The sequence below is a fragment of the Haliotis rubra genome, unplaced genomic scaffold (genome assembly GCF_003918875.1).
Source record: "Haliotis rubra isolate DU_JTF1 unplaced genomic scaffold, ASM391887v1 Scf177, whole genome shotgun sequence".
Taxonomy (NCBI): Eukaryota; Metazoa; Mollusca; class Gastropoda; order Lepetellida; family Haliotidae; genus Haliotis; species Haliotis rubra.
In genome coordinates, this window is record NW_025765747.1 from 949,928 (window position 1) to 977,023 (window position 27,096).

General features: G+C 37.4%; 1 protein-coding gene across 1 annotated transcript in view; it reads right to left on the bottom strand.

Moving 5' to 3' along the window:
* Positions 1–27,096, bottom strand: part of LOC124273146 (serine/threonine-protein kinase tousled-like 2) — a 58,481-nt gene that overhangs the window by 12,615 nt on the left and 18,770 nt on the right. Inside the window, exons 2-15 of the mRNA XM_046708363.1 lie at positions 26,865–26,938; positions 17,286–17,459; positions 16,650–16,728; positions 15,681–15,739; positions 15,081–15,152; positions 13,780–13,881; positions 11,803–11,931; positions 9,756–9,848; positions 7,360–7,470; positions 6,132–6,268; positions 5,132–5,161; positions 2,822–2,956; positions 2,003–2,167; positions 1,348–1,429 (exon numbers count right to left, since the gene is read on the bottom strand). Of these exons, the coding sequence (XP_046564319.1) occupies positions 1,348–1,429; positions 2,003–2,167; positions 2,822–2,956; positions 5,132–5,161; positions 6,132–6,268; positions 7,360–7,470; positions 9,756–9,848; positions 11,803–11,931; positions 13,780–13,881; positions 15,081–15,152; positions 15,681–15,739; positions 16,650–16,728; positions 17,286–17,459; positions 26,865–26,938 (1,442 nt within the window). The remainder of the gene's footprint in view (positions 1–1,347; positions 1,430–2,002; positions 2,168–2,821; positions 2,957–5,131; positions 5,162–6,131; positions 6,269–7,359; positions 7,471–9,755; positions 9,849–11,802; positions 11,932–13,779; positions 13,882–15,080; positions 15,153–15,680; positions 15,740–16,649; positions 16,729–17,285; positions 17,460–26,864; positions 26,939–27,096) is intronic.

Here is a 27,096-nt window from a genome sequence, read left to right on the forward strand (position 1 = left end):
TGGGTTTCATATTTAGCACAATCATTACAATCATACCATGGGCTTCATATTTAGCACAATCATTACAATCATACCATACCATGGGCTTCATATTTAGCACAATCATTACAATCATACCATGGGCTTCATATTTAGCACAATCATTACAATCATACCATGGGCTTCATATTTAGCACAATCATTACAATCATACCATGGGCTTCATATTTAGCACAATCATTACAATCATACCATGGGCTTCATATTTAGCACAACCATTACAATCATACCATAGCACAATCATCAATAATCATACCATATAGCACAACCATTACAATAATCATACCATAGGCTTCATATTTAGCAAAATCCATATTTTACAATCATACAATCCATAGGCTTCATATTTAGCACAACCATTACAATCATACCATAGGCTTCATATTTAGCACAACCATTACAATCATACCATAGGCTTCATATTTAGCACAACCATTACAATCATACCATGGGCTTCATATTTAGCACAATCATTACAATCATTCCATTTGCACAATCATTCATGTTTCAGCAACAGCAATCATTACAATCATACCATGGTCTTCATATTTAGCACAATCATTACAATCATACCATGGGCTTCATATTTAGCACAATCATTCCATGGGCTTCATGTTTAGCACAACCATTACAATCATACCATGGGCTTCATATTTAGCACAATCATTACAATCATACCATGGGCTTCATATTTAGCACAATCATTACAATCATACCATGGGCTTCATATTTAGCACAATCATTACAATCATACCATGGGCTTCATATTTAGCACAATCATTACAATCATACCATGGGCTTCATGTTTAGCACAATCATTCCATGGGCTTCATGTTTAGCACAATCATTACAATCATACCATGGTCTTCAGATTGACAAGTTGACCAGAATGCTACAGTCCCACCCCACCCACCACAGAGATAAAGGGATTTACAGGATGCGAATTCCTGCATCCTATACTCATAAAAATTGACAATGGACGCAACCAAATTTATTAGCACATCCACAGGGACTCAGAGAAAGTCCAAATACTGTTTATAAAAATTCCAACCAAGTGACAATAAGTTATCACTGAGTTTGCTACTAACTGTATTATACTCTATAGTATTATTTGCAATTTGATTACTGTAACAATGTGATGATCATGATACACAATACAATAACAGTATTAATAATAATATTTAATTGTCCGGGACCCCCATTTTGTTGACCAGGACCCCTGAAAATTAAGGGTATGAGTCCCAGGGACCCTCAAATATAGGACTCAAGGTGAATCCGTGGAGATGTGACGCGTCCATCCCCCCTTACCTTGTGGACTTCACTGAATCCCCCCTTCCCCAGCATACACAGCAACAGGTATCTCTCGTTTAACGTTGGATGATCCTTAAACCTGTAAAACAGATCAAAATCACAGTATTACAAATAAATCAACAAAATTCGACATTCCATTTGGAACGATCTTGTGTTTGTGGCAGGGTGAATAATATATACTGAGAGAAACAAATAAAGGAACAGAGGAAAATTCAAGCGTTCCTTTAACATTTTCCACTTTTCATCACCAGCTTTGAATGGCGCTGTTGGAGGAAATCTGAGAATAAATTGACTTTGACCACTCTGGTGAAATTAGAAGTTTCCATTGTGATGACAGGCCTTGAACCATAACATTGTATGTCAGCCTACTGGTAACTGGGAGAGGCCCAAGTGGATGAAATTCTTACCATTTACTACTTCCATGTCCACATGTGAGGTGATCACACACAAATTGATCATAATCAGAGCAATATAAATTTCAAATCAGCACATCCTGGCTCTCGAAGGAGACATAATAGTGAAAGAATATATTCATGCATCCACTTTAGGTAGTCCCTCAACTCACTTTTCAACAATTAGTACCACAATAACTAAATTAAAATAAAAATGATGGAATTCTCAACAACAGGGAAAGAACATTGAGAGTCTTTACCTTGAGTTATCTTCATTGTGAATTCGTTTGAGTTCTCGTATATGCAGGTTACGTTCCCTCTCCAGCTTCTCCAACTCCAACTGAAGGTCAGCATCCTCTTTTTTCAAGGTCGCTTGTCGTAATTTCAGGATCTCATCCTGCTCATAAAACTCGGCTAACGTTAACCTGGCAACAGAATATAGGTATTTATTACCTACGAGGGCGAACATATCGGGGTTCATATTTTTCATACGATGCTCTAGGGTAAAATATCACTTTGTCATGGTGATGTGACGTCATGAACAATGCTATGATGTCACGTTTCTTCTGTGACGTTGCGTTCTACATGCGGCGATGGCGGGTAGACAGCCTATGTTTGAAAGGAGATTTGGGTTTATTTTCCTCAATTTGACGACTTCGGTAATAAACAGAATATTATATTTGTGCCCATATCATACTATGTTTACAACAATCGTGCCTAAATATCGGTATATCCCTCGCTCAGGAAATACCAACATTTAGGCACTTGTGTCATAAACATAGTATGACATGGGCACTCATATAATATCCTCTATGTACACTGACATGTAAGTAAAATGGGCAAATATACCCGATCTGTACATATGGGAGTTACAAACCATGGACCTCTGTTACTGCACCAGGTCTTAAATGTATCTTGTCCTCTCCCACTTTTACAAGTATAAGACTGGCTGCCAATTTCAAACCCTGAACATAATCAGAGGAGCATATTCCAGCCTAGACCCAACAGCCATAGAAACATTAAAGAGAAGAGGCTGTATACAGCTTACATTCCTTCAACTGTTGTAAACATGGACTCACGGTTTCTCTTGCCCTGGTTTGAGGAACTCGTGTTGTTTGGAGTTTTTCCCTGTTGACATTGTTGGTTTTCTCTTCATGAGTAGCCGGCGCTGTTTGTCTATGTCTTCCCGGTCCGTTCCGATCCTCTCCTGTTGTCTGCAACACACAAACACCACATCCACCATCAGCAACACATCCAGGCCATAGTAACACGGAAGATTTCTTTCTATATTACAAAAATATTATTTATAAATAACTGTGGATTATGAATACTTCAGATAGTTTTTGCAGTAAAGACAGATATATTCAATTTTAAAAACACATCATCCCCTCCAAAATATTTATGATCCTTAACTTTTTCTCTTCAACAACAGTGAGTGAGTGAGTTTAGTTTTACACTGCTTTTAGCGATATTCCAGCAATATTATGGCGGGGGACACCAGAAGTGGGCTTCACACATTGTACACATGTCGGGAATCGAACCCAGGTCCTCGGCATGACAAGTGAACGCTTTAACCACTGGGTTGCTCTACTGCCCCTAAGAGTTATATCAGCTGAGGTGAGACATCAACTGAGGTGAGACTTCAACTGAGGTGAGACATCAACTGAGGTGAGACATCAACTCAGATGTTTAAGCATTATGGTTGTTGTTTATACTGAACACGTATCCCGCAGCTGGTACATATACCGTCTCAGACAGACAAACCAGTGGTTGATATTATAAGCAGTAGAGTGAGTGAATTTAGTTTTACGCCGCACTCAGCAATATTCCAGCTATATGGTGGCAGTTTGTAAATAATTGAGTCTGGACCAGACAATCCAGTGATCAACAGCATGAGCATTGATCTGCGTAATTGGGAACCGATGACATGTGTCAACCAAGTCAGCAAGCCTGATGAGCAGTATAGCATGTCAGAGAGTCTAATAACATGACTGAATCTAGTCAACTCTCACAACAAACTTTCTGTGAAAGACCAGTTTATAACGAGGATTGCTCCTAGTAATACGTCCATTGTCATGTCTACTTTGTAATGGTGGATATATCTGTCCCCTTCTTAGTGCTGGAACCTTTCTGTGCATCACAAAGGTTGTTAACCCTGCTCTTCTGAATTCCTTAACATTATGTTGATTAGATGAAGATTAGTTCAATGACTGTCCTGACAGCCAATACTTAATTACTGATCAATAAATCAATCACTACACAACTACAAGTAAATGCAGGGTTAGGGGAGTTTGGGTTAAAGCTATCTTTAACAGTTTTCAGAGAAATGATATACCTTAAATGACTGTGCCTCCTACTGAAGTACAACTTACAAACATGTTTGTTTCTACCAAAATATGTTAAGTAACATCCTTTGGTTTTTATTATGAAACATACAAGATGAGGTGTTATACAAGCCTTTTCAGGGGTGGAAATAACCCATTGCCCGACGCCCGAGTCCAGTGTTTTTTTTCTGTCGGGCAAGCAAATTTGTATATCACACTGTACCGGTGTCCAGTTGACTTTCCAATGTTAATTATGTTCTTTATGTAAAATATCAACAAGAAAACAGCTAGTATTGTGGAAAAATGATCAGGGCAAGTGATTTTACATGTGCCACTGTACCGGAGTGCACTAGCAATTTTAAAGTTATTTCCACCCCTGCCTTTTTTAGAAGAGTACAGGCATTTCACAAGTATTTTAATGCATAACTAATATCTATGTAAATGGTCCTGTAGAGAAAATCCTAACACAGTCTCAAGACATAATGTTGAAATGAGTTTGAATTAAAAACAGAACTTCATAAATATCCCAACAACACTACTTCCCACCCAGCCTGGATTTGTCTACACTTTGTTGAGAATCTAGGATGACGCTCTCCTTGAAGCCTTCATCTATCAAGTAGCACTTTCACCAGCCATTCGTGTAAAATTCATCGTAACCACAAGAAAGCATCAACAAGTGAGAAAACCACACACCCAAGCAATCCTAGAGAAGCAACTACCATGTACACATGTGTGTGAGTGAGTGAGTTGGGTTCAGAGCCACTTGGAACAGTGTTTCAATTATGTCATGGCATACGAGTCTGAGTGCAAGAAAAGACTTAAGTGACGCAGTTTGGGTAAAATCAGCGGGGAAGCTGACAAACATGGGTCACAATCGGGATGAACCGAGGATTTGATCCCAGTTCAGCGGATCCCAACAACTAAGGGACAGAACTCTGAACAGCAAGTAGAATGACTGTTAAAAGGTCCTCTGACCTCTAACTAGTGCCGATCTTGCTACACAGGGCAGAAGATTGTGAGTATAGCTAATAAGTCAAGGAATATATACATATGTTTAGCTCTAACCTTTTCTTATTGCTTGGATCACGGATCCGCCTGCTCCAATGTTTGAAAGTGAAAAAAATAGAAATTAATTTGGTTCAATTATTCAACAGTTTCTTAACCTTTGGGACTGACCATTTGATAATCAAGGGGGCTCCAACTTAAAAAAAAATGACTTATTTTCTCAATGTACAAAAATATTTGTCCATGTTTTAAACTTACAAAAGAGGTTTGCAGGATTCATGGGTCTCTTGAAAAATACACGTGTTGCAAAAAACAGTAAATTTGTAGTCTCCTTTCACAGAAATAATTCCCAGAACCCCCAAGATTATTAAATGGTAGGTCCCACGGGACAATGCATGGCCCTGAAACATCTTTATGAGTGAAGTAAAAGTCTGATTTCAATGTTGCCTTTGTTTAACTACTACAATAATGCCCATTTGAACTTTAGTTTTGTCACTATGACATTAATCAAATCCGTGATCCAAGTGATAAAAAAGTATACATATATTCTAATTGTGGCACATTACTGTATTCTGAGCTTCATAGCCTGAGCATAACCAGTACACCTTCATCGTTAATAAGGACATGCCAACCATGATGCATTTCAACATGGACGTTCCTGTATTTGGATAACTGTCACTTCACATACCAAACTGCCAGTGATCAATAGCTTAGTCTCATTCAGTCTGATGTCTTAAATTGACATGAACATATACCTAAACATGCCAACAGTAAGTATTTATAACAATAAAGCAGGGTAATAGACCCAACGTAGTAATGAATTTAGTTATTGATTTTCTAACTTAATATATTATTAAATATTCTGTCACCTACTTTCAGGTATTCAGAGGCAATTATTCATAATCAAAGCACAAGCACAAGCAATCAAAATTTATCAGCGCTAATATCAAATTAACAATTCACACAAAATGACTGCAACAACGTATTTGAACAAACTGTCATGACAGGCGTGGCATGACGACATGCATGCTTTCTGTTGTCATCATAAGGCTACACTTACTTCATGAGGTCTGTGAAAGCCCAGCCGTCTACCCAGTTCTCCACGAACGTGGCACCCTGACGCTGTGTAACAAACTGACCTAATCTCAGTCGGTTCTCCATACATTTCTGTCTCGTCTCTTTTTTGACTAATGTACTCTGGAACACAAATTGCAAAGAGTGAGTTCAATGTCATTTTTAAGATATTTTTGACATAAAAGTTTCTTGGGCTCCAGTCCTGCCTCTCACTGAAGCACATCTATTACATGAGTTTGTTAAAAAAGTTTCAGTGCCCCTGTTCACTCAGCAGTGAGTGGGTACCCGGTAGGATGCTAGCATGAGATGGTAATATGGCCTCATTGTCAGCTTGGATTGTGTACTCCACAGAGAGCAGAGAATGAAATCAGAGATAATACTGATCCATTGACTCAAATAATGGAGCAGCTCTTTGCGCATGATATCCAGTGCTACTATATGCTGTTAATATCTACAATCTGTTTGGGTCAAAATGATACCGATGAATCACAATCTACTTTTACTTTACCCTCGTAAAGTTCACACAGAAATTTAAACAAAATGATGATAGTTGTTAAGTAACTTTTTTACTTTGGCGACAAACGTTATGAATGTTTTCGTAACATTCTGCGTTGAAATGGATGTTTGATCATGAACCGATTTTGAGTCAGGCTGTGATTCCTCGGTATCATTTTGACCCAAACAGATTGTAGTAATTACTTCAGGAGACATTTCACTGGAGACATTTTGTGTTCTACGATTCAGACCAAGACTGTTTACCATCACAGTCAAGTAGACAGGAAGCATTGAATATATTGACGCCACAGTCAGCATTATTCAGCTGTGTGACAGCCGCCTGTTGACAACCACAGACAGACCAGTGACGGAATCATGAACAGCCATCACAATGACACAGTCAGCTAAGAGCCCGTTTCGGCAGCTCTTACCACTTCCTGGAAGCTTCATGGAGGACCAGACAAGAGTGAGAGAGTGAGTGAGTGATTTGGGTTTTATGCCGCTTTTAGCAATATTCCAGCAATATCACGGCGGGGGACACCAGAAATGGGCTTCACACATTGTACCAATGTGGGGAATTGAACCCAGGCCATCGGCGTGACAAGCGAACGCTTTAACCACGAGGCTACCCCACCGCCCCGGACCAGACAAGACACAAGTAAGACCCTGGAAACAGATTGTCCTGGATCAGTTGAGTTTTGAACAATCTTGAGTCTCACCTTTTCTATAAGTAATGATTTGTTGACCTCCAAACATTTCTGCAAATTTTCTTTGTGTTTTTCTAAAAGTTTTTGTTGAGCTGTTAACTGCCTCCTGAGCTCATCATTTTGCTGAAAGAGTAATCAAACAGAAATAAATCACCACAACGTTCTAGTCTGTCCAAATAACACATCCATCATCCATCACAACGTTCTAGTCTGTCCAAATAACACATCCATCACAACGTTCTAGTCTGTCCAAATAACACATCCAGCATCCATCACAACGTTCTAGTCTGTCCAAATAACACATCCATCACAACGTTCTAGTCTGTCCAAATAACACATCCATCATCCATCACAACGTTCTAGTCTGTCCAAATAACACATCCATCATCCATCACAACGTTCTAGTCTGTCCAAATAACACATCCAGCATCCATCACAACGTTCTAGTCTGTCCAAATAACACATCCATCATCCATCACAACGTTCTAGTCTGTCCAAATAACACATCCAGCACAACGTTCTAGTCTGTCCAAATAACACATCCAGCATCCATCTACTGTCCAAATAACGCTCTAGTCTGTCCAAATAACACATCCATCATCCATCACAACGTTCTAGTCTGTCCAAATAACACATCCATTATCCACCAAACAACATTCTAGCGTTCTAGTCTGTCCAATTAACACATCCATCATCCATAACGCTCTAGTCTGTCCAAATAACACATCCAGCATCCATCACAATAGTCTGTCCAAATAACACATCCACACATCAATCATCCATCCACAACGTTCTAGTCTGTCCAAATAACACATCCATCATCCATCACATCCACAATGTTCTAGTCTGTCCACATAACACATCCATCATCATCCATCACATAATTACGCATCACAACGTTCTAGTCTGTCCAAATAACACATCCATCGTCCAAAACAGCAGAGGAATATATTCATATTTTAAGAAATAATCATGTATTAGGCCACTCAGCAATTCTCCAGCTGACTAGCAGCCTGTAAATAACATTCTGTACCAGCGATTGATATAATGAGCATCAATCTACTACATGGGTTAACGAGTAGTGTTGGGAATTGGTTAAAATCTCATAATTGATGATTGGTTCATGACAACCGATCAATCACTGAAATTAATTGGTTAGCGTCACTTATGAAATCTGTTAATGCACAAAAATATAAGGAAAAAACATGTACTTATATTTTGTTTTTGGGGGGCAAAATTTCACATCTTTAAAGGATGACTGGTATGTTAAGAACATAAATTTCTTGATGTCTTTAAGATAAATTCATTGATGACTTGGAACAAGCTTGTAGTGCTTATGAAATGTAACAGACAAAACCAACCTTGTGAAAAATATTGTTGATGAAAACAAGTGTTCCAGAATTGTTTGTGTTCAATTATGAGAAAACATGATCAATTGCTTGGTCATTTAGTCACTGCGACCAATCTTTGATTATTTCAATTAATTTGACCACCACCATGAACAAGACAGGTGCTAAACCTAGTCAGCTAGTACGACATACTGATCTGTGATATCATGGCTTATAACGTTTGTTTTCCTGTTTGCTTGCTTGCTATTTAAATTTGATCAGCAATTTTCTAGTTTTTTGATTAAAATTGATACTTTATACTTATCCTGACTCATGCTTAATTGCTTAGTTTTATCATGGTAGTCTGCATATATTCGAGTCTGGAGTAGACAATTCCGTGATTGGCATCATGATTACTGACTTACGCAGTTGGTATACAGTGACATGCATGAACCACATCAGCGACCCTGATCACCCAATTCCCCTAGTCGCGCTTACATAAATATAGGTTGCGGAGGACAACCTTGATCTTCATGAATAGTTACAACAAGTAGGTTGCTAGGGACCAGTTTCATCCTAGATTCCTCATGGGACCCAACTTTATGACACCACATCACATCTTGCAATACACATCACATCTTGCAATACACATCACATCTTGCAATACACATCACATCTTGCAATACACATCACATCTTGCAATACACATCACATCTTGCAATACACATCACATCTTGCAATACACATCACATCTTGCAATACACATCACATCTTGCAATACACATCACATACACATCACATCTTGCAATACACATCACATCTTGCAATACACATCACATCTTGCAATACACATCACATCTTGCAATACACATCACATCTTGCAATACACATCACATCTTGCAATACACATCACATCTTGCAATACACATCACATCTTGCAATACACATCACATCTTGAGACATGAAATATTACTCCTTATTGCACTGTTAATCGTGACCATGACTTAACTTGTGTTACTTTCTGTTGGTGTCTTCTTTTGAATGTGGGGTGTAAGCATGTTTCATCCGCTCAGCACTTACCCGTATTAGGTCTTCTATTTTGGTGTCTTTCTGTTCTATATCTGTTACAGACCGAGACTCCAGGGAGTGGATGCTGGCCATAGACATGTCAGTCTGAAAACAACAATACTTTATATCAACCAACAGTGGGATAACAGTCTCAAAACAATAATACTTTGTATCAACCAACAGTGGGATAACAGTCTCAAAACAATAATACTTTGTATCACCCAACAGTGGAATAACAGTCTGAAAACAGCAGTTTATATCTACCAACAATGAGATATCATTCTGAGATCATGAATAGTTCATGTCAAACAACAACGGGGTATCAGACTGAAATTGATAATATGTCATAATCAACCATCAGTGGGATATCAACCATCAGTGGGATATCAACCATCAGTGGGATATCAACCATCAGTGGGATATCAACCATCAGTGGGATATCAACCATCAGTGGGATATCAACCGTCAGTGGGATATGGGATATCAACCATCAGTGGGATATCAACCATCCATCAGTGGGATATCAACCATCAGTGGGATTGGGATATCAACCATCAGTGGGATATCAACCATCAGTGGGATATCAACCATCAGTGGGATATCAACCATCAGTGGGATATCAACCATCAGTATCGGACCAACTGAGCCTGACAATCAATACACAACAAAAAAACACAGCAGTAGTTGCACATTCTCACCATCTCATTCATTCAGTGTGGGGTACCAGGGACCAACATAGTCCCAGATTCCCCTTGTGTGTTTATTACCAGCATGGGCTATCCTTAATGCCTACAGGGGAATCTCATTGCTACAACTAGATCACACAGCAACCAGCAACATGCCTCTTTGTCTGACAAACACTGGGTACCAATCTCATTTAACATCCTATCCCCTGATTCCTGTCTGCTTGAAGATGTGCATCTGTAGTCAATGCCAACTCTGACAGCCCAATCTAAACGAAAGATGTAGTTTCTTGAGCCAAGCAGATGTCAGCTTCTTGACACTTCCTTTCTTATTTACATTCAGAACTGGCTGTTTAAGTGAGTTTTCAAGTCACATACATCATATCTGAGGTGTGAGTGCTTCGCTCACTCATACCGAGACTACAGAAACCTCGGCATCTGATTGGATGATAAGAAAGTACACCTGACGCAATCTCGCGTGAATAGTTTGTCAAATCAACATGCAAAGAGATATCGTGTTGTAAAAGAGACAAACATACAATTAAATCAAACTAGTGCAAATCTTCATCTGTCAACTATAGGAGTTCAGGTGTTGTTTCCAAACCCATATCTCTGATGTGTGAATACACAATGCCATTTAGAAAGTGGTCAAATGTAACATATGTTGCATTTGGGATTACACTTTCTAAGTAAAGTGCAGATTCTAGTAATTTTGTTGTGTTGAGTCCCATCTAGTATTCGAACCCATACTCTCAGAGTCAGGCACCTAATTGTCAGCACACAAAGTCAGCCGTCTAACCCACCCAGCCACCACAGACAACTGGTAGCTATGTCCACAGACTTTGTGTACCCGTCTGATAAGTGTAAATTGGCATGTCAATTAGCTGCCTGACTCTCTGAGTGTGGGACTGAATCACAGATGGAACTCAACCCAACAAAAGTACTAAAATCTGTACTTTACTGAGAAAGTGTAACCCCAAACATAACATGAGCCATACCTATGATGTGGACAGGTAGTTTTGGATACAACGGTCATGTGGTCTAGTAGTATAGGTAATGGGTCTTCAAGTGACAGTTATTCAATCCACATTGCTACAATATCAATAGATACATAGAACTAGAACAAAGACACCTAACTCACTGGATTCTAAGAAAGTATGTGATGGTGGTTTGAAAATCATGCAAGTAATTCCCTAACAACTACTCATGCCCCCTAATTTCAAAACTGTTTCAGTGAAATAATTTGGTCTCACGTTACCATGGAAACGGAACATTTATATTTTCAGCCAATGAAAAAGGTGGATGTGGTCAGGTGGATGGATGAGAGGTGACAAAACAACAAAATGAAAAAGGGGAGAATTTGAAAATGTTTTGACCTGGGTGTCTGTGCCATTGTGAATGGTGTTAGGCGATCGATTCTGCCTCTTTGGCATCGGCATTTTAGAAACGTTGGCGCTGAACCGAGAAGGTGATGTCCTTTTCGGTAACGCCTGATCCACATCCTCCTGATGAATAAAGAAATACAACATATTACCTACAAGACCAGAAATAGGTACAGTGAACCCATGTGGGGGATCAAACCCAGACTTTCGGTGGGACAAACAACTGTGTGGACTACTAGGCTATCCCAATCTCCTTGTGAAGCAGAACCCCAGTATTTAAGTCAACTAACAGAGATCTCACTATTTCACAAAATTCATAAGAAGTAAAGCTAAGCGGATGTGTAGAGTTTAAAGCATGAGACACTGTTTGTGTCCATGGACCATCGGCCATTACAAAGTCTAACAAATGAAACAAAATCATTATTCTTCATCTTGGTTACATTATCACATAGAATTCTAGCTGAAGTAAATCACACCATATAGTCCTAGCAGATGTGTATTACACTATATGGTCCTAGCAGATGTGTATTACTCTATATAGTCCTAGCAGATGTGTATTACTCTATATAGTGCTAGTGGATGTGTATTACTCTATATAGTCCTAGTGGTTGTGTATTAGTCTATCTAGTCCTAGTGGATGTGTATTACTCTATATAGTCCTAGTGGATGTGTATTACTCTATATAGTCCTAGTGGATGTGTATTACTCTATATAGTCCTAGTGGTTGTGTATTACTCTATATAGTCCTAGTGGTTGTGTATTACTCTATATAGTCCTAGTGGTTGTGTATTACTCTATATAGTCCTAGTGGTTGTGTATTACTCTATATATATGTATTACTCTATAGTCCTAGTATATAGTCCTAGTGGTTGTGTATTACTCTATATAGTCCTAGTGGTGGTATTACTCTATATAGTCCTAGTGGTTTGTGTATTACTCTATATGTCCTAGTGGTTGTGTATTACTCTATATAGTGTGTATTACCCTAGTGGTTGTGTATTACTCTATATAGTCCTAGTGGTTGTGTATTACTCTATATAGTCCTAGTGGTTGTGTATTACTCTATATAGTCCTATGTATTACTCTATATAGTCCTAGTGGATGTATTACTTCTATATATATATTACTCTATATAGTCCTAGTGGTTGTGTATTACTCTATATAGTCCTAGTGGTTGTGTATTACTCTATATAGTCCTAGTGGATGTGTATTACTCTATATAGTCCTAGTGGATGTGTATTACTCTATATAGTCCTAGTGGATGTGTATTACTCTATATAGTCCTAGTGGTTGTGTATTACTCTATATAGTCCTATATTACCTATATAGTCCCTAGTGGTTGTGTATTACTCTATATAGTCCTAGTGGTGTGTATTATATATAGTCTAGTATGTGTATTACTCTATATAGTCCTAGTGGTTGTGTATTACTCTATATAGTCCTAGTGGTTGTGTATTACTCTATATAGTCCTAGTGGTTGTGTATTACTCTATATAGTCCTAGTGGTTGTGTATTACTCTATATAGTCCTAGTGGTTGTGTATTGCTCTATGTAGTCCCATATAACAAAGTAATTCTGTGATCTTATCTGACATGTATTACTCCATATATCCGAAATGTGTTACTCCTCAATGAGTGAGCGAGTTTAGCTTTACGCCGCAATCAGCAATATTCCAGCTGTATAGAGGCAGTCTGTAAATAATTGAGTTTGGACCAGACAATCCAGTGATCCCGTGTTACTCCTGAAAGTCCTAGCTTAAGTGTATTCCTCAATATAGTCCTGGTGGAAGTATATCTCTCCAGACAGTCCCAGCTGAATTGTAGTGCTCTGTATAGTCCAAGCTGAAATACATAGTTTAGCGTAATCCTAGCCCAAATGCATCACTGTGTATAGTCCTCATTCATGTGTACCGCTCTATAGTCCTAGATGAAGGACACAGTGTGCAGTGTGAGGTATATCGTCTTGTCCCACCTCTGCGGCCTTGGAGCAGCTGTACACAGGTCTCACGGGGTAGCTTGGGATGATGTCGGAGTTGCACGTTGATGAAGACTGGGGGGACGCAGCCAGGTAACTCTGGAACACACAAAGTAATGACAACATTTACATACGAGTCACTCAGAAACGTGGATCCAGGTTCATGACTGACTGACTGACTGAGTTTGGTTTTACCCCGCTTTTAGCAATATTCCAGCAACATCACAGCGGGGGACACCAGAAATGGGCTTCACACATTGTACCCATGTGGGGATTCGAACCCGGGTCTTCGGCGTGACGAGCCAACGCTTTAACCATTAGGCTACCCCACCGCCCCTCAGGTTCATGAGCCTGTGATCAAAGTTTGTTCATTTGTTATGCCACACTCAGCGATATCCCAGCTATATGGCAGTGGTCTTTAAATAATGGAGGCTGGACCACAGAATCCAGTGATCAACAGCATGAGCATAGATCTACGCAATTGGGATACCATGACATGTATCAACCAAGTCAATGAGCCTGACCACCCGATCCTCTTAAGACAAGCATTGGTTGTTCAAGACCAATTCTATAACGGATCTTCAGGGGATCTTCAGGGGTCTGTGATCTAAGTGTCGACCAAGCTAACAATGGTGTAAGAGTGTGGTTAGCAATCATCATCACAATGGATACAAACAACTTGTGTTGACCTGGGTGTTTTGAGACACAAGATGACCTATAACCCACAATTCTTCACCAATGCACCAGTGTGTCAGCTCATTGTGGGTGGGTATATTTAAGTCACAAACACATCCACACTTAACATTTTGGTGAAATAAACAGGTTCCTGTACTGAATGAGAATGTCTTAGTATTTAATTCATAATATCAATGTATTCCTACTCAGAATCTTATTTGAAAAGGCTGAAGTTAAAAAGAGGTTTCGGTAGGAAAATGGAACCATAATTTTCTTAAGAATGACATTGTATGATAACCAGGCCCTGATGTCTTTCTGCATCATAAATATCATATTATTAGGTTGGCATGTCTTCTAACCAAGACATGTACAGTACACAGACACCCTGAGCTAATACTCTCCATGTATGAAAGAGTGAGTGAGTGAGTGAGTGAGTGAGTTGGGTTTTACACTGCTTTTAGCATTATTCCATCAATATCACAGCAAGGGAATACCAGAAATGGGCTTCACATATTTTACCCATGTGGGGATTCAAACCCGAAAATTCGGCATGACTAACTAACGCTTTAACCACTTTTTACCCCACCAAGACAGTATGGAAGAAGGAGACAGCTGGTACTCACTGTGGCAGCCTGAGGGGACGGAGACTTGGCTCCAGAAGGGGGGATAATACTGCGACTAGGAGACTGGCTCTGCTGCAAAAACAAACATCATCATCATCATCATCATCACCACCACCATCATCATAATAATCATATTAGCTAGCCATCCTGACAAAATATCATTAGCACATGGCAAGTCATACATTAGATTAAATTTTAGTCTACGAGATACAGATCATTAACACACTTCTAATCAAAGAATTAACGGACGGGTTAAATATGACCATAAGAAAAATATATTAAAATTATTTTGATGAATATCAAATGAAATCATAACATAAATAACCCAATAATCAGATAAAATTTACTAAACAAATGAAGTTAAGGATTATGACTATTTTGTGGGGTATCTTCATAAGACACTGTGTTCCATCATCACCACAAATATATACTCAAACAAGAAATTCATGATCCCACAGCTTTTCGTTTAGGATGAACTAGTACAGATGTTCCTCCTGTTTTAATATTTGTCCTCTGATAGAAAGCTTATAGATAAAGTCTTTGCTGGAAACAGAAAGTTCTATGGTGACTGATTCAAGACATAAATTTTCAAATATCTACCTTGAAATACTCATTTATCTTTTTGCCATTTGCTTCTGAGCGACCACTCTTTGGAACACCTGTAATACAAGGAACATTCGTTATAATTAACATTGAAAAAGAAATACAGTTTGTGAGTGGGGGTTGGTGTATGCTGAGGTTAAAAATATTCAGGAAGCTTTAACCTACAATAACTTAGGTAGTCATAGAGAGACCAAACCACTCTCAGTGCAGACCCACTACCCATGTGGACGGATGACCTGCTATCCAAACAGGATGACCAACTATATATGTGGACGGATGACCTGCTAACTATGTGGACGGATGACCTGCTATCCAAACAGGATGACCAACTATATATGTGGACGGATGACCCGCTACCCATGTGGACGGATGACCTACCCATGCTGAAAGATGACGTGCTATCCAAACAGGATGACCCACTACATATGTGGATGGATGACCCACTATCCATGCAGATGTAGATGGATGATCCACAATCCAAACACAGGAATGACCCACTACCCATGCAAAGGGATTACCTGCTATCCACACAGATGGATGACCCACTATTCATGCAGTTGAATGACCCACTACCCATGCAGATGAATGACCCATGCTACCCATGAATGAGCAATCCATGGAATGACCCACAACCCATGCAGATGGATTACCCACTATCCACACAGTTGAATGACCCACTATTCATGAGTTGATGACCAACTACCCATGCAAATGAATGACCCACGCCATGCATGGAATCAGAGGGATGATGATCCACACTATCCAGGAATGCAGACAGATTACCCACTATCCATGTAGATGGATGAATCACTATCCATGCAGACAGATTACCCACTATCCATGTAGATGGATGAATCACTATGTGGGTGCCCCACTATCCATGTAGATGGATGAATCACTATGTGGATGGATGCCCCACTATCCTCCCTTAACCTCCCGAATCATGATAATCAAAGGTTGACTCACCACCTTCATCGTTTACTGTCTTCCGTTTCCGTTTCCTCTCTGATGGTGTCCGAGACTTATCAGGAGTATGAGCCTGTGCCTAGAAAGAGGAAAATGTATGAGGTCAACGTAAATTAAAACCAGTTGAGCATCTGTTCCCAACTTTGGGAAATTCATAGTACTTTTATTATTATCATTGGGCCAATTAAAAAAAACAACTTGTGGTTCCGATTGCAGCTCTTTAGAAATCAAGGTAGGTAGGTAGGAATATTTTTTATTTTGTTTACGTATTTTTTTTAAAGTAAAGTACAAACATTTATCAATGTGTAATTGTTTATTTAATCAAGCTTGTCGCTATCATGTCGACTTTCTCTATCAGAGTTACCAATGTCCGTCAGTGCCGGGAAAAAACAATGGTATCTGAACACTCGGCACCAGAATTCAAGGGTCGGTCCGGTAATCGGAACCACAACATTTTTCTAGGCCTTGTTATGATCACACTGCACCAAAGTTTTCCACAAGTACAGACAACTTCTATTTAAAGCTGAAATTTCGTAACTGCTATATTCCTTAGTCTGTGAAACTGGTAAGGAGGTACCCTAACTGAACTCTGTACATCAACTTCCCTCAGATAACAGAGTTACCTCCCCTACTCACCTCTTCGTCTCTGTCTACTGAGCCAGCACTGAGGTTGCTGTTTTCCTGTTGCTGCTGTTGTTGCTGTGGTGTTGGCTGTGGATGATGCTGGGGATGAAGCTGTTGAGCCTGTGGGGGGATAGTGCCACCTACTACCGGATGATGTTGGGGGACCCCAACAGTCAAGGGCTGGAACTGGAGGGAGAAAGAACCTTTACTTTTCCCCATCAGCTGTTTGTCACCCCTCGATGTGAAGTGTGAAAATAGCACAATATTACATGATGGTTTCTTAAACAACTTTTTCCATGATTGATCATAAAATGTAAGATTTCAGATAATCTTGAGTACATAAGTTTCAGGACCGTGTGTCTTATTTATGTTTTGTGCACTTATCCCAATTTCGAGTTATTTAATTATTTGTCGTTCTCATTTGAACCCAAACGGACTATAACCAATTAGTTACTTCTAACTTAATTATTGTAAGTCAACCATAAATGATCACAAAATGCAAATACTTTTCATACCCTAATCCCAAATACAAAGCATGGTTAAATGTAATAATTTGAACTTCGAAGGGATCTTGACCTTGTATGGGAGATCGCCAAAGAGCTGATAAATGGAACTATTTGCCAGGCATTCCATCAGTGAATTTCCTTCATAGCAACCTTTGCTTTCAATGATTTAAAGCAATCAAGATCCCACCTTAAACATCATGCATATGTAGGACTGTGTCTTGGCAAATAAATTGTATTACAATATATTGCATTTCTGGTCTCATATCCAGATATGTATTGCGATATATTGGGAGCTGCAATATTCGACAGTGAGTGACACTGATTGTATAAACAGAGCCTACTTTCTACATAGAAAAGCCATAAAACCAAATGTTATGGTTGATAACAGAAATCTTGAATTTAGATTTGATTTTGAGGGATTTTATTTTCTTTTTATCAAAATTTATTGTATGTAAAGAATGCTGTTTTGTCAATAAATTACAATGGAAAACATGAGTAGGAATGAAAGATAATCACAGAACTTCATATATTTTAATATAATTATAAAAAACGAATAATAAATATTCAAGGTGTCTTTGATACTGAGTAACCTTGACCTTCAATATCATCGAGCAAAATTCTCCAGGGGTATTCAGAAGGTGTATCAGGCCATTCGTGCATGATTGGAAAAAACAACTGCGGTAAAGACTTAATTTATGCAGCCACATTTAGTAACCTACTGGGGTCCGTAACTTGGTACGACAATATGCTGCATATTGTGTTATTATTTCATCTCCAAAGTGCAAGTGTACTTCTGAAAACTTGAATACATGACTGTGTTATGGATAACAACTTTTTGTATTCTTTGTACAATGTGTCAGAGCTATGTCTTGTTCCTTCAGATAAATGCTGAGTCAGTGTACAGAGTGAACATATATAGATAAAACATGTTTACACCACGCAAGTGGGAGAATGCACAAAGATAACGATATATTGTAGTGACAAAGCCATGAGTGGGAGTGGAGGGTGTGTTAAAGAATAAAAAGAAGTTGTTATCATAAAACGTAATCATGATCGTCTAACTTGTAAATTCCTTTTGAAGAACTTCTGAAAACTTAATTTGTAAATCTATCCCCGTCAATACAATCATTGGTTGCCGTTGTACCTAAACAGTTCACAAATTGACAAAAGAGGTCTATTATAAAGATGTTTGCAGTCATATTTGAGTTATTTATGAAGACCTGTTCAGAGGCTTGTATTCAGTTCTCATTCTGAAACAAATTTCACAAACAAATCCCAAATTGGAATTATAGATTTCCCAATTCATGCTCAATATTATATGAATAACTAATATGAACATACTAATAACTAATGTTCAGACTTTACCTGTATTTAAATGGTAACAGGATTAATAGAAAGGAACAGGTTTCAATACTTAGCTTTATGTTATTACAATTTACACTGAATTTCAGAAAAGCATAAACATAAAAATGGTAATTTTAAACAAGGCAACAAAATCAAATTTGCAATTTGGCTGCCAGGGACATTAATGTTCTAGTCTGGATCAATCCCAGTACTCTAATGAATGTGATCTTCAAACAGTCAACAAGTGGATACAGATCCTAGCATGTCTCCATGTCGAGAGCAATAAGCCAATTGACATGGGGAGACATAAATAACAAATCAATTCATAATAAATGAGAAATATCAAAATATTTATAAGACTTTTCGCACAATTATCCAAACAATTTGTGAAGAGATTACATTCTCATTTGGCCAAGTGAATTTAAATATTAGTTCGCAAAGAGATGTTTAATAAATTTCCATTATTATTATTATTTCCAAAAAGAAGACATTTGGAGCTTAATTTCCTGGACGTACACTGCAATTAGCACCGTCAACCCATCAGCGTGAGTTCCTGGATCCTAAATATAATCATTCAATTATTATGACCATTTTACCAAGTGAAACTGCCGTGCCCTGTGTGAATATTGAATAGTTGAAAGTGAGGCTGAAAAAAATTAAAAAATTCAGAACGAATGTACTATAACTTTTTGAGACACAATATTTCTCAAGATAATACCATATTTTTACAGAAGTAACCTGTGTAATTGTGGACACAGACTGGTTTCTTGGAGATGCTGTCATATCATATTAATCTACATTTTCAGAGATTTAACTGAATCCCCAAACGAAGTGATCGTAGCAAGTATAATCATTATTTGGTGTTGAATAGATTTTTCTGACGTTCTGATTTTCTTCAACCTATTAACTACAGAGGTACTGTTACAATGCAAGCAGTACACAAAGTCCACAAACCTGTTTATCAACTATACCTACATTAATATAAGTCAATTCACTGGACAAGCTTCTGTGACATTTCCTGAAGATTTGACAGGTCTAGACAAATCCCTGCTCATCTGAAAAACTTGACTTTACACATCTCCACAACGTTTACAGTGTACCAACAGAATAAAAAAAAACATTGTGCTACGCATGCACGTAGAAAGACAAGGCAGTTATTATAAAGTAACGCTTGGTTTCATCTGGAGTACGTTCATTCTTCCATCATCATGATATATATATATACTTATCTTGCCTAACACATAAATGTCGTTTTCTGACTGGCTGAGCACTCTTCTATTATTTTCAATGCACCCCGCTTACAAGCAAGTAACATTTTCTACGTACCCCGCTGGGAATGCTGAGCTCATTTGGTACTTCATAGTAGAAGTTCATTATCTCGAAAAAAATTGAATCACGTATGATGTATGGAAATTGCCGATGTTTTGCGAATGCAAATCGACGGAAGGAAGATAACTCTAAATTTGTTTTTCTTGTCGTCCGGTACTCCATACTATGATTCGATACCCATGCTTCAAACAGTTCAAAGTAACCGTTGAGGTGTTCGATAAGATAAGTACGTTGTTCACTGGTCCCTCGAGGCCCATGGGTTGATGTACCATTGATGTTTCTTTATAAACAAATATCGAGGGTACATCAACCCATGTCCCCCTCGAGACCAGTGAACAACTTAAAATATGAAGTTTAGAATTTGTACATAGATGTCCAAGATATTTTTGGGATAATATATTTTAACTTGGGAAATATTGTGACTGTTTAGTTTTTATTTGTGTTTATTTTTGTAATCACATAATTCCTACTTGAGATATGTTGCGATTACATATAGGTTATCAAGCGAGTGTGGTTTCGGATGGTTAATATCCTGCATAAGGAATAATCATTGTATTTAGCAAGCCTTGGCCAGCTAAATACATAGTGTTTATTCCTAATGCAGGATATTATCCATCCGAAAACACACGAGTGTGATAACCTATTTATCATACAATGTCATTTTTGCTTTATTATTTAAAAAAATGCGATTTGAAACGCTACAAATCATGAAACTAAACTTCGTGGAATGTATATGACGTCACAAATATGTGCGGAGAAATACGTTACGTCACAAGCCCGGTGACATAAATTTTCTCCTGATCACGCAGTTGACTGCGGTAGGTCATCTAGTTCCCAGTAAGCTTTATGCTAAAGCACGTATTGTTGTCAACAAATCTTAGCTTACATTTGAAAAATATAACAAACTCGCGTGGAACTTCAGAAACCTTCAATTAACCTTTCGAACAACAAATGCGCTTTAATGTTCGCGTGACATTGTGCACTTATGCCGTTCTCTTGCTAACACTGACAGTCGGCCTGGGAACTGATGTTGGTATCTTCGTAAGCCTATGAATTTCTATCTTTGCTTTGTAATCTACTCCATCTATCATAACCAGGCATGAATTTTCAGGGATCAAAGCATTGACAGTACCGTAACCACGGCCGTCAATCCGGACACGACCTCCGACCCTTGACGCCATGTTTGTTTACACTGTGAAAGTAGTCCCTGAAATTTGCATATGACCTCTCTAATTTGCATCGATATCCTTATATGACCCCAACGGATACCGAAAATGTCCGTTGGCTTTACCCTGCCAAGAACACTATCCATTGTATGATAAATAGTTTTACGTGACAAATTGTTATCATATAGTTTTACATGACACACCATGATCATATCCTAGTTTTATATGACACATTGTGATAACAGTTTTACATGACACTGATTATATAGTTTTATACGCCATATTGTCATTATTTAGTGTTACATGCCATATTGTCATTATTAGTGTTACATGCCATATTGTCATTATTAGTGTTACATGCCATATTGTCATTATTTAGTGTTACATGCCATATTGTCATTATTTAGTGTTACATGCCATATTGTCATTATGTTAGTGTCATTATTTAGTGTTACATGCCATATTGTCAATATTAGTGTTACATGCCATATTGTCATTATTTAGTGTTACAAGCCATATTATCATTATTTAGTGTTACATGACACTGATTATATAGCTTTACATGTGATATTGTCATTATTATTTAGTTTTACTTGATGTATTGTCATTATTTAGTGTTACATGCCATATTGTCATTATTTAGTGTTACATGCCATATTGTCATTATTTCGTGTTACATGCCATATTGTCATTATTGTCATTTAGTGTTACATGCCATATTGTCATTATTAGTGTTACATGCCATATTGTCATTATTTAGTGTTACATGCCATATTGTCATTATTTAGTGTTACATGCCATATTGTCATTATTTAGTGTTACATGCCATATTGTCATTATTTAGTGTTACATGCCATATTGTCATTATTTAGTGTTACATGCCATATTGTCATTATTTAGTGTTACATGCCATATTGTCATTATTTAGTGTTACATGCCATATTGTCATTATTTAGTGTTACATGCCACTATTTATTGTCATTATTTAGTGTTACATGACGTATTGTCATTATGTAGTGTTACGTGCAATAGTGTCATTATTTAATGTTACATGCGATATTGTCATTATTTAGTTTTACTTGATGTATTGTCATTATTTAGTGTTACATGCCATATTGTCATTATTTAGTGTTACATGACATATTGTCATTATGTTGCAATAGTGTCATTATTTAATGTTACATGCCATATTGTCATTATTTAGTGTTACATGTTACATGCCATATTGTCATTATTGTCATGCCATATTTAGTGTTACATGCCATATTGTCATTATTTGTTTTACATTGTCATTATTTAGTGTTACATGCCATATTGTCATTATTTAGTGTTATTGTCATTATGTAGTGTTACATGCCATTATAGTGTCATTTTGTTCATATTGTCATTATTTAGTGTTACATGCCATATTGTCATTATTTGTGTTACATGCCATATTATTTAGTGTTTACATTGTCATTATTTATATTGATTATATAGTGTTACATGCCATATTGTCATTATTTAGTGTTACATGCCATATTGTCATTATTTAGTGTTACATGACACTGATTATATAGCTTTACATGCGATATTGTCATTATTTAGTTTTACTTGATGTATTGTCATTATTTAGTGTTACATGCCATATTGTCATTATTTAGTGTTACATGCCATATTGTCATTATTTAGTGTTACATGCCATATTGTCATTATTTAGTTTTACATGATGTATTGTCATTATTTAGTGTTACATGCCATATTGTCATTATTTAGTGTTACATGCCACATATTGTCATTATTTAGTGTTACATGACACCGATATTGTCATTATTTAGTTTTACTTGATGTATTGTCATTATTTAGTGTTACATGCCATATTGTCATTATTTAGTGTTACATGACATATTGTCATTATATAGTGTTACATGCCATATTGTCATTATTTAGTTTTACTTGATGTATTGTCATTATTTAGTGTTACATGCCATATTGTCATTATTTAGTGTTACATGACACTGATTATATAGCTTTACATGCCATATTGTCATTATTTAGTTTTACTTGATGTATTGTCATTATTTAGTGTTACATGCCATATTGTCATTATTTAGTGTTACATGACACTGATTATATAGCTTTACATGCGATATTGTCATTATTTAGTTTTACTTGATGTATTGTCATTATTTAGTGTTACATGCCATATTGTCATTATTTAGTGTTACATGACACTGATTATATAGCTTTACATGCCATATTGTCATTATGTAGTGTTACATGACACTGATTATATAGCTTTACATAACACACTGTGTCTATTCAGTTCTACATGACAGTGTGATTATTTAGTTTTATATGACATGTTATGATAACACTGTTTTACATGACACTGATTATATAGTTTTATATAACACACTGTGATTATATTGTTTCAAATGACACAGTAATTATATCGTTTTACATGAAACATTGCGATTACATAGTTTTCCAATTTATACATTGTTACATTACTTTCATAACAAAAGCTGTATTGAATACTGTAATGCATTGATATCCATGTACATAAGCAACATATCATTTATTTCAAATTATTATCCCACTAAACTAGTAGTGAATTATTTAATGAAAGGTGGTCAACCTTCCTACATGTCTTAAATCCAGGTCAACACTGCCAGTGACACAGAGGAGGCTAGTCTGCCCTAACACCATGTGGAAATCTGATCTGGCTAATCACAGCCAGAAAAAAACTAGAAGGGAGCTAGCAGTATGAGATCTGTGATGTTTTTAAAAATAGTGTTCTATTTCGAATCTGGAGACTCACTAAATTATTCATTCTTAAATTCTGCGACGTTTGAAACACAGGGGGCATGGAGTGTTTTGAGAACTGCTTAACTGCTTTACGATCTTGGAACCTCCTCTACTGACCAAATATGTAACTGTTATGGTAAGTCCAGAAAACGGTGGAGCAATCTCTGTCAAGGCAAATCAAGACTGCCTGCACAAAGTTGTATTCTGGGATGATATTCAGGATATTGTCGTCTTTGTTTGTGAACTAACGTGATCTTACCAGACCAAAAGAAAATGTTACAACACATGGCCTTGGCGAGCTGGGAACCTAACCTAGTAGTGTTGGCAATTGGTTAAAATTGATGATTGGTTCATTACAACCGATCAATCATCGAAAATAATTGGTCAGCATCATTTATCAAATTTTCCTGATTATGTTTCTTAATGCACAAAAAATAAAGAAAAAACATGTCGTTCTTCCTGGTTTTTTGTTGCAAATTGCCTAAAATGCATTTGCAAATTTTACATCTTTAAAGGATGACTAGTATATTAGGAACCTAAAGCTCTTGGAGTCTTTAAGATAAATTCAATCCTGACTTGGAACGAGCTGGTTGTGCTTTTGAAATGTAACAGACAAAACCAACCTTGTGAAAAATATTGTTAAAGCAAAATAAGTGTTCCAAAATTGTTTGTGTTCGATTATCCCTGAAGCTCATCATGACAACTGTTTGTTGTTGTTGTTTACTGCTGCACTCAACAATATGTAACCTTCACAAATGCATCTATAAATACTTGAGTCTGGACACTGGACCAAACAATCCAGTGACTGACATGATGAGCATCGATTTGAGCAGAAACATTTCAATGGTGGTCTGCTATATAGCTGTGGTGGTCTGCTATATAGCTGTGGTGGTCTGCTATATAGCTGTGGTGGTCTGCTATATAGCTGTGGTGGTCTGCTATATAGCTGTGGTGGTCTGCTATATAGCTGTGGTGCACCGTTGTATTGAAACAACATTTGGCAACACTTCTAACATATTTGATTGACTGATTGTTCTTTAACTCTTTCAGCACCAGTCAACCAGAGGCATTTACTGCCATTGCACCGAGTTCCCAGAGACTCTAAGGTCATACATGAAGCCTATGTTTATGAAGGAAATTATAAGCTTGTAAAACGTTATTGCTACTACATCCCATACACCATTTAAAAGATCTAATCCTACTGTTGATAAATATGAAATTTATTTTTATTATATTATTAAAATAATACAACTACAACTTAAATAAATTTATTTTTAATGAAAATGCAAGTTTACATTTATAATGTCCACATAAACCACGAAAAGTTTTGGGTAAAATAATGCTATTTTGAACATATTAAGCAAGAAATCGCTACCTATATGTAAATTATAGACCTTATTGGACGTATCGTGATAGGTTATGACCCGTGACAAAAATGCTTCATGCATATATTTTTGCATTAAACATCGTGTCCGAGCGTGAAGATTGAGGCGGTGAAAGCCGAGATGTCACTTGTCAGTGACTTGACTTACATTACATGATCGCACAAAAGGATGGAAATAGTAATTTTTTATGTACGTTTGACAACTTTTATGAATGCTAATGTTGATTTTATTCATTAGTTAGTTCAATGTACTTAATGATTTCCTCGAAACATCGTTACTCTGCTCTTTGCCAATGTTATTGTGGACCCGCTGCCGAAGCATGTGTCCGAGAATCGTTGTTTTGAAAAACATTGTGAAAAATAGTTTATAATTTGTGAAAAATAGTTTATAATTTTAATTCTGCCGATAATATATGATCAATTGAAATTTAATAAGTGTTTTCAGACATTGTGAAATGTGATAGATTTAATACATGAATCATAAGTCAGGTACCGGTAGGTTCCTAAACTTATGTCTCATTTTGACGTGACTACTGCCTGGCCAACTAATCGGCCTCCGGTGTCTGGGGACTCATAACGTTGTGGCTGATTATTCGGCCTGCGGTGTTGAATGGGTTAATGCAATATACCAGCTATATGGCAGTGGTCTGTAAATAATCGCAGTCTGGACCAGACAATCCAGTGATCATGAGCATCGCTCTACGCAACTGGGATACGATGACACGTGTCAACCAAGTCAGCGAGCCTGACCACCCGATCCCGTTAGTCATGTCCTACGACAAGCATGGGTTACTGAAGACCAATTCTAATCTGATCTTCACGGGTTGAGACAACCATGGGTTCCTGAAGACCAATTCTAATCTGATCTTCACGGGTGCTTTAAACATAATGAGCAACCTAACAAGGGGTGATATCATACAGTGAGCCAAGAGGTGATATAGTGTTGCTGCATTGGGAGATATCACAATACTGTCAGACTGTAGACATAGCCTTTATTTCATTACAGCTGAGAGAGACTACTATCTCAAGCTGCAAATGATATATATATAGGGAAAAACAAAAAAATACATACCCTTCCTCCGAGAAATCTTTGTTCGAGCAATTCCTGTTTCCTAGGGTCCAGACCAAGATTGTCCATACTATAGCCTGCAATACAGAGAGGGGGGTTGATACAATACATGCTTCACAGTCTCACATCACATGCTTTATAGTGTACACTTCATAATAAGGGCCAACTTACAAACACTAAATAATGTCAGAGTTCATACACATTATCAGCCATTAGAGTTAAGGCCTTTAGGGGC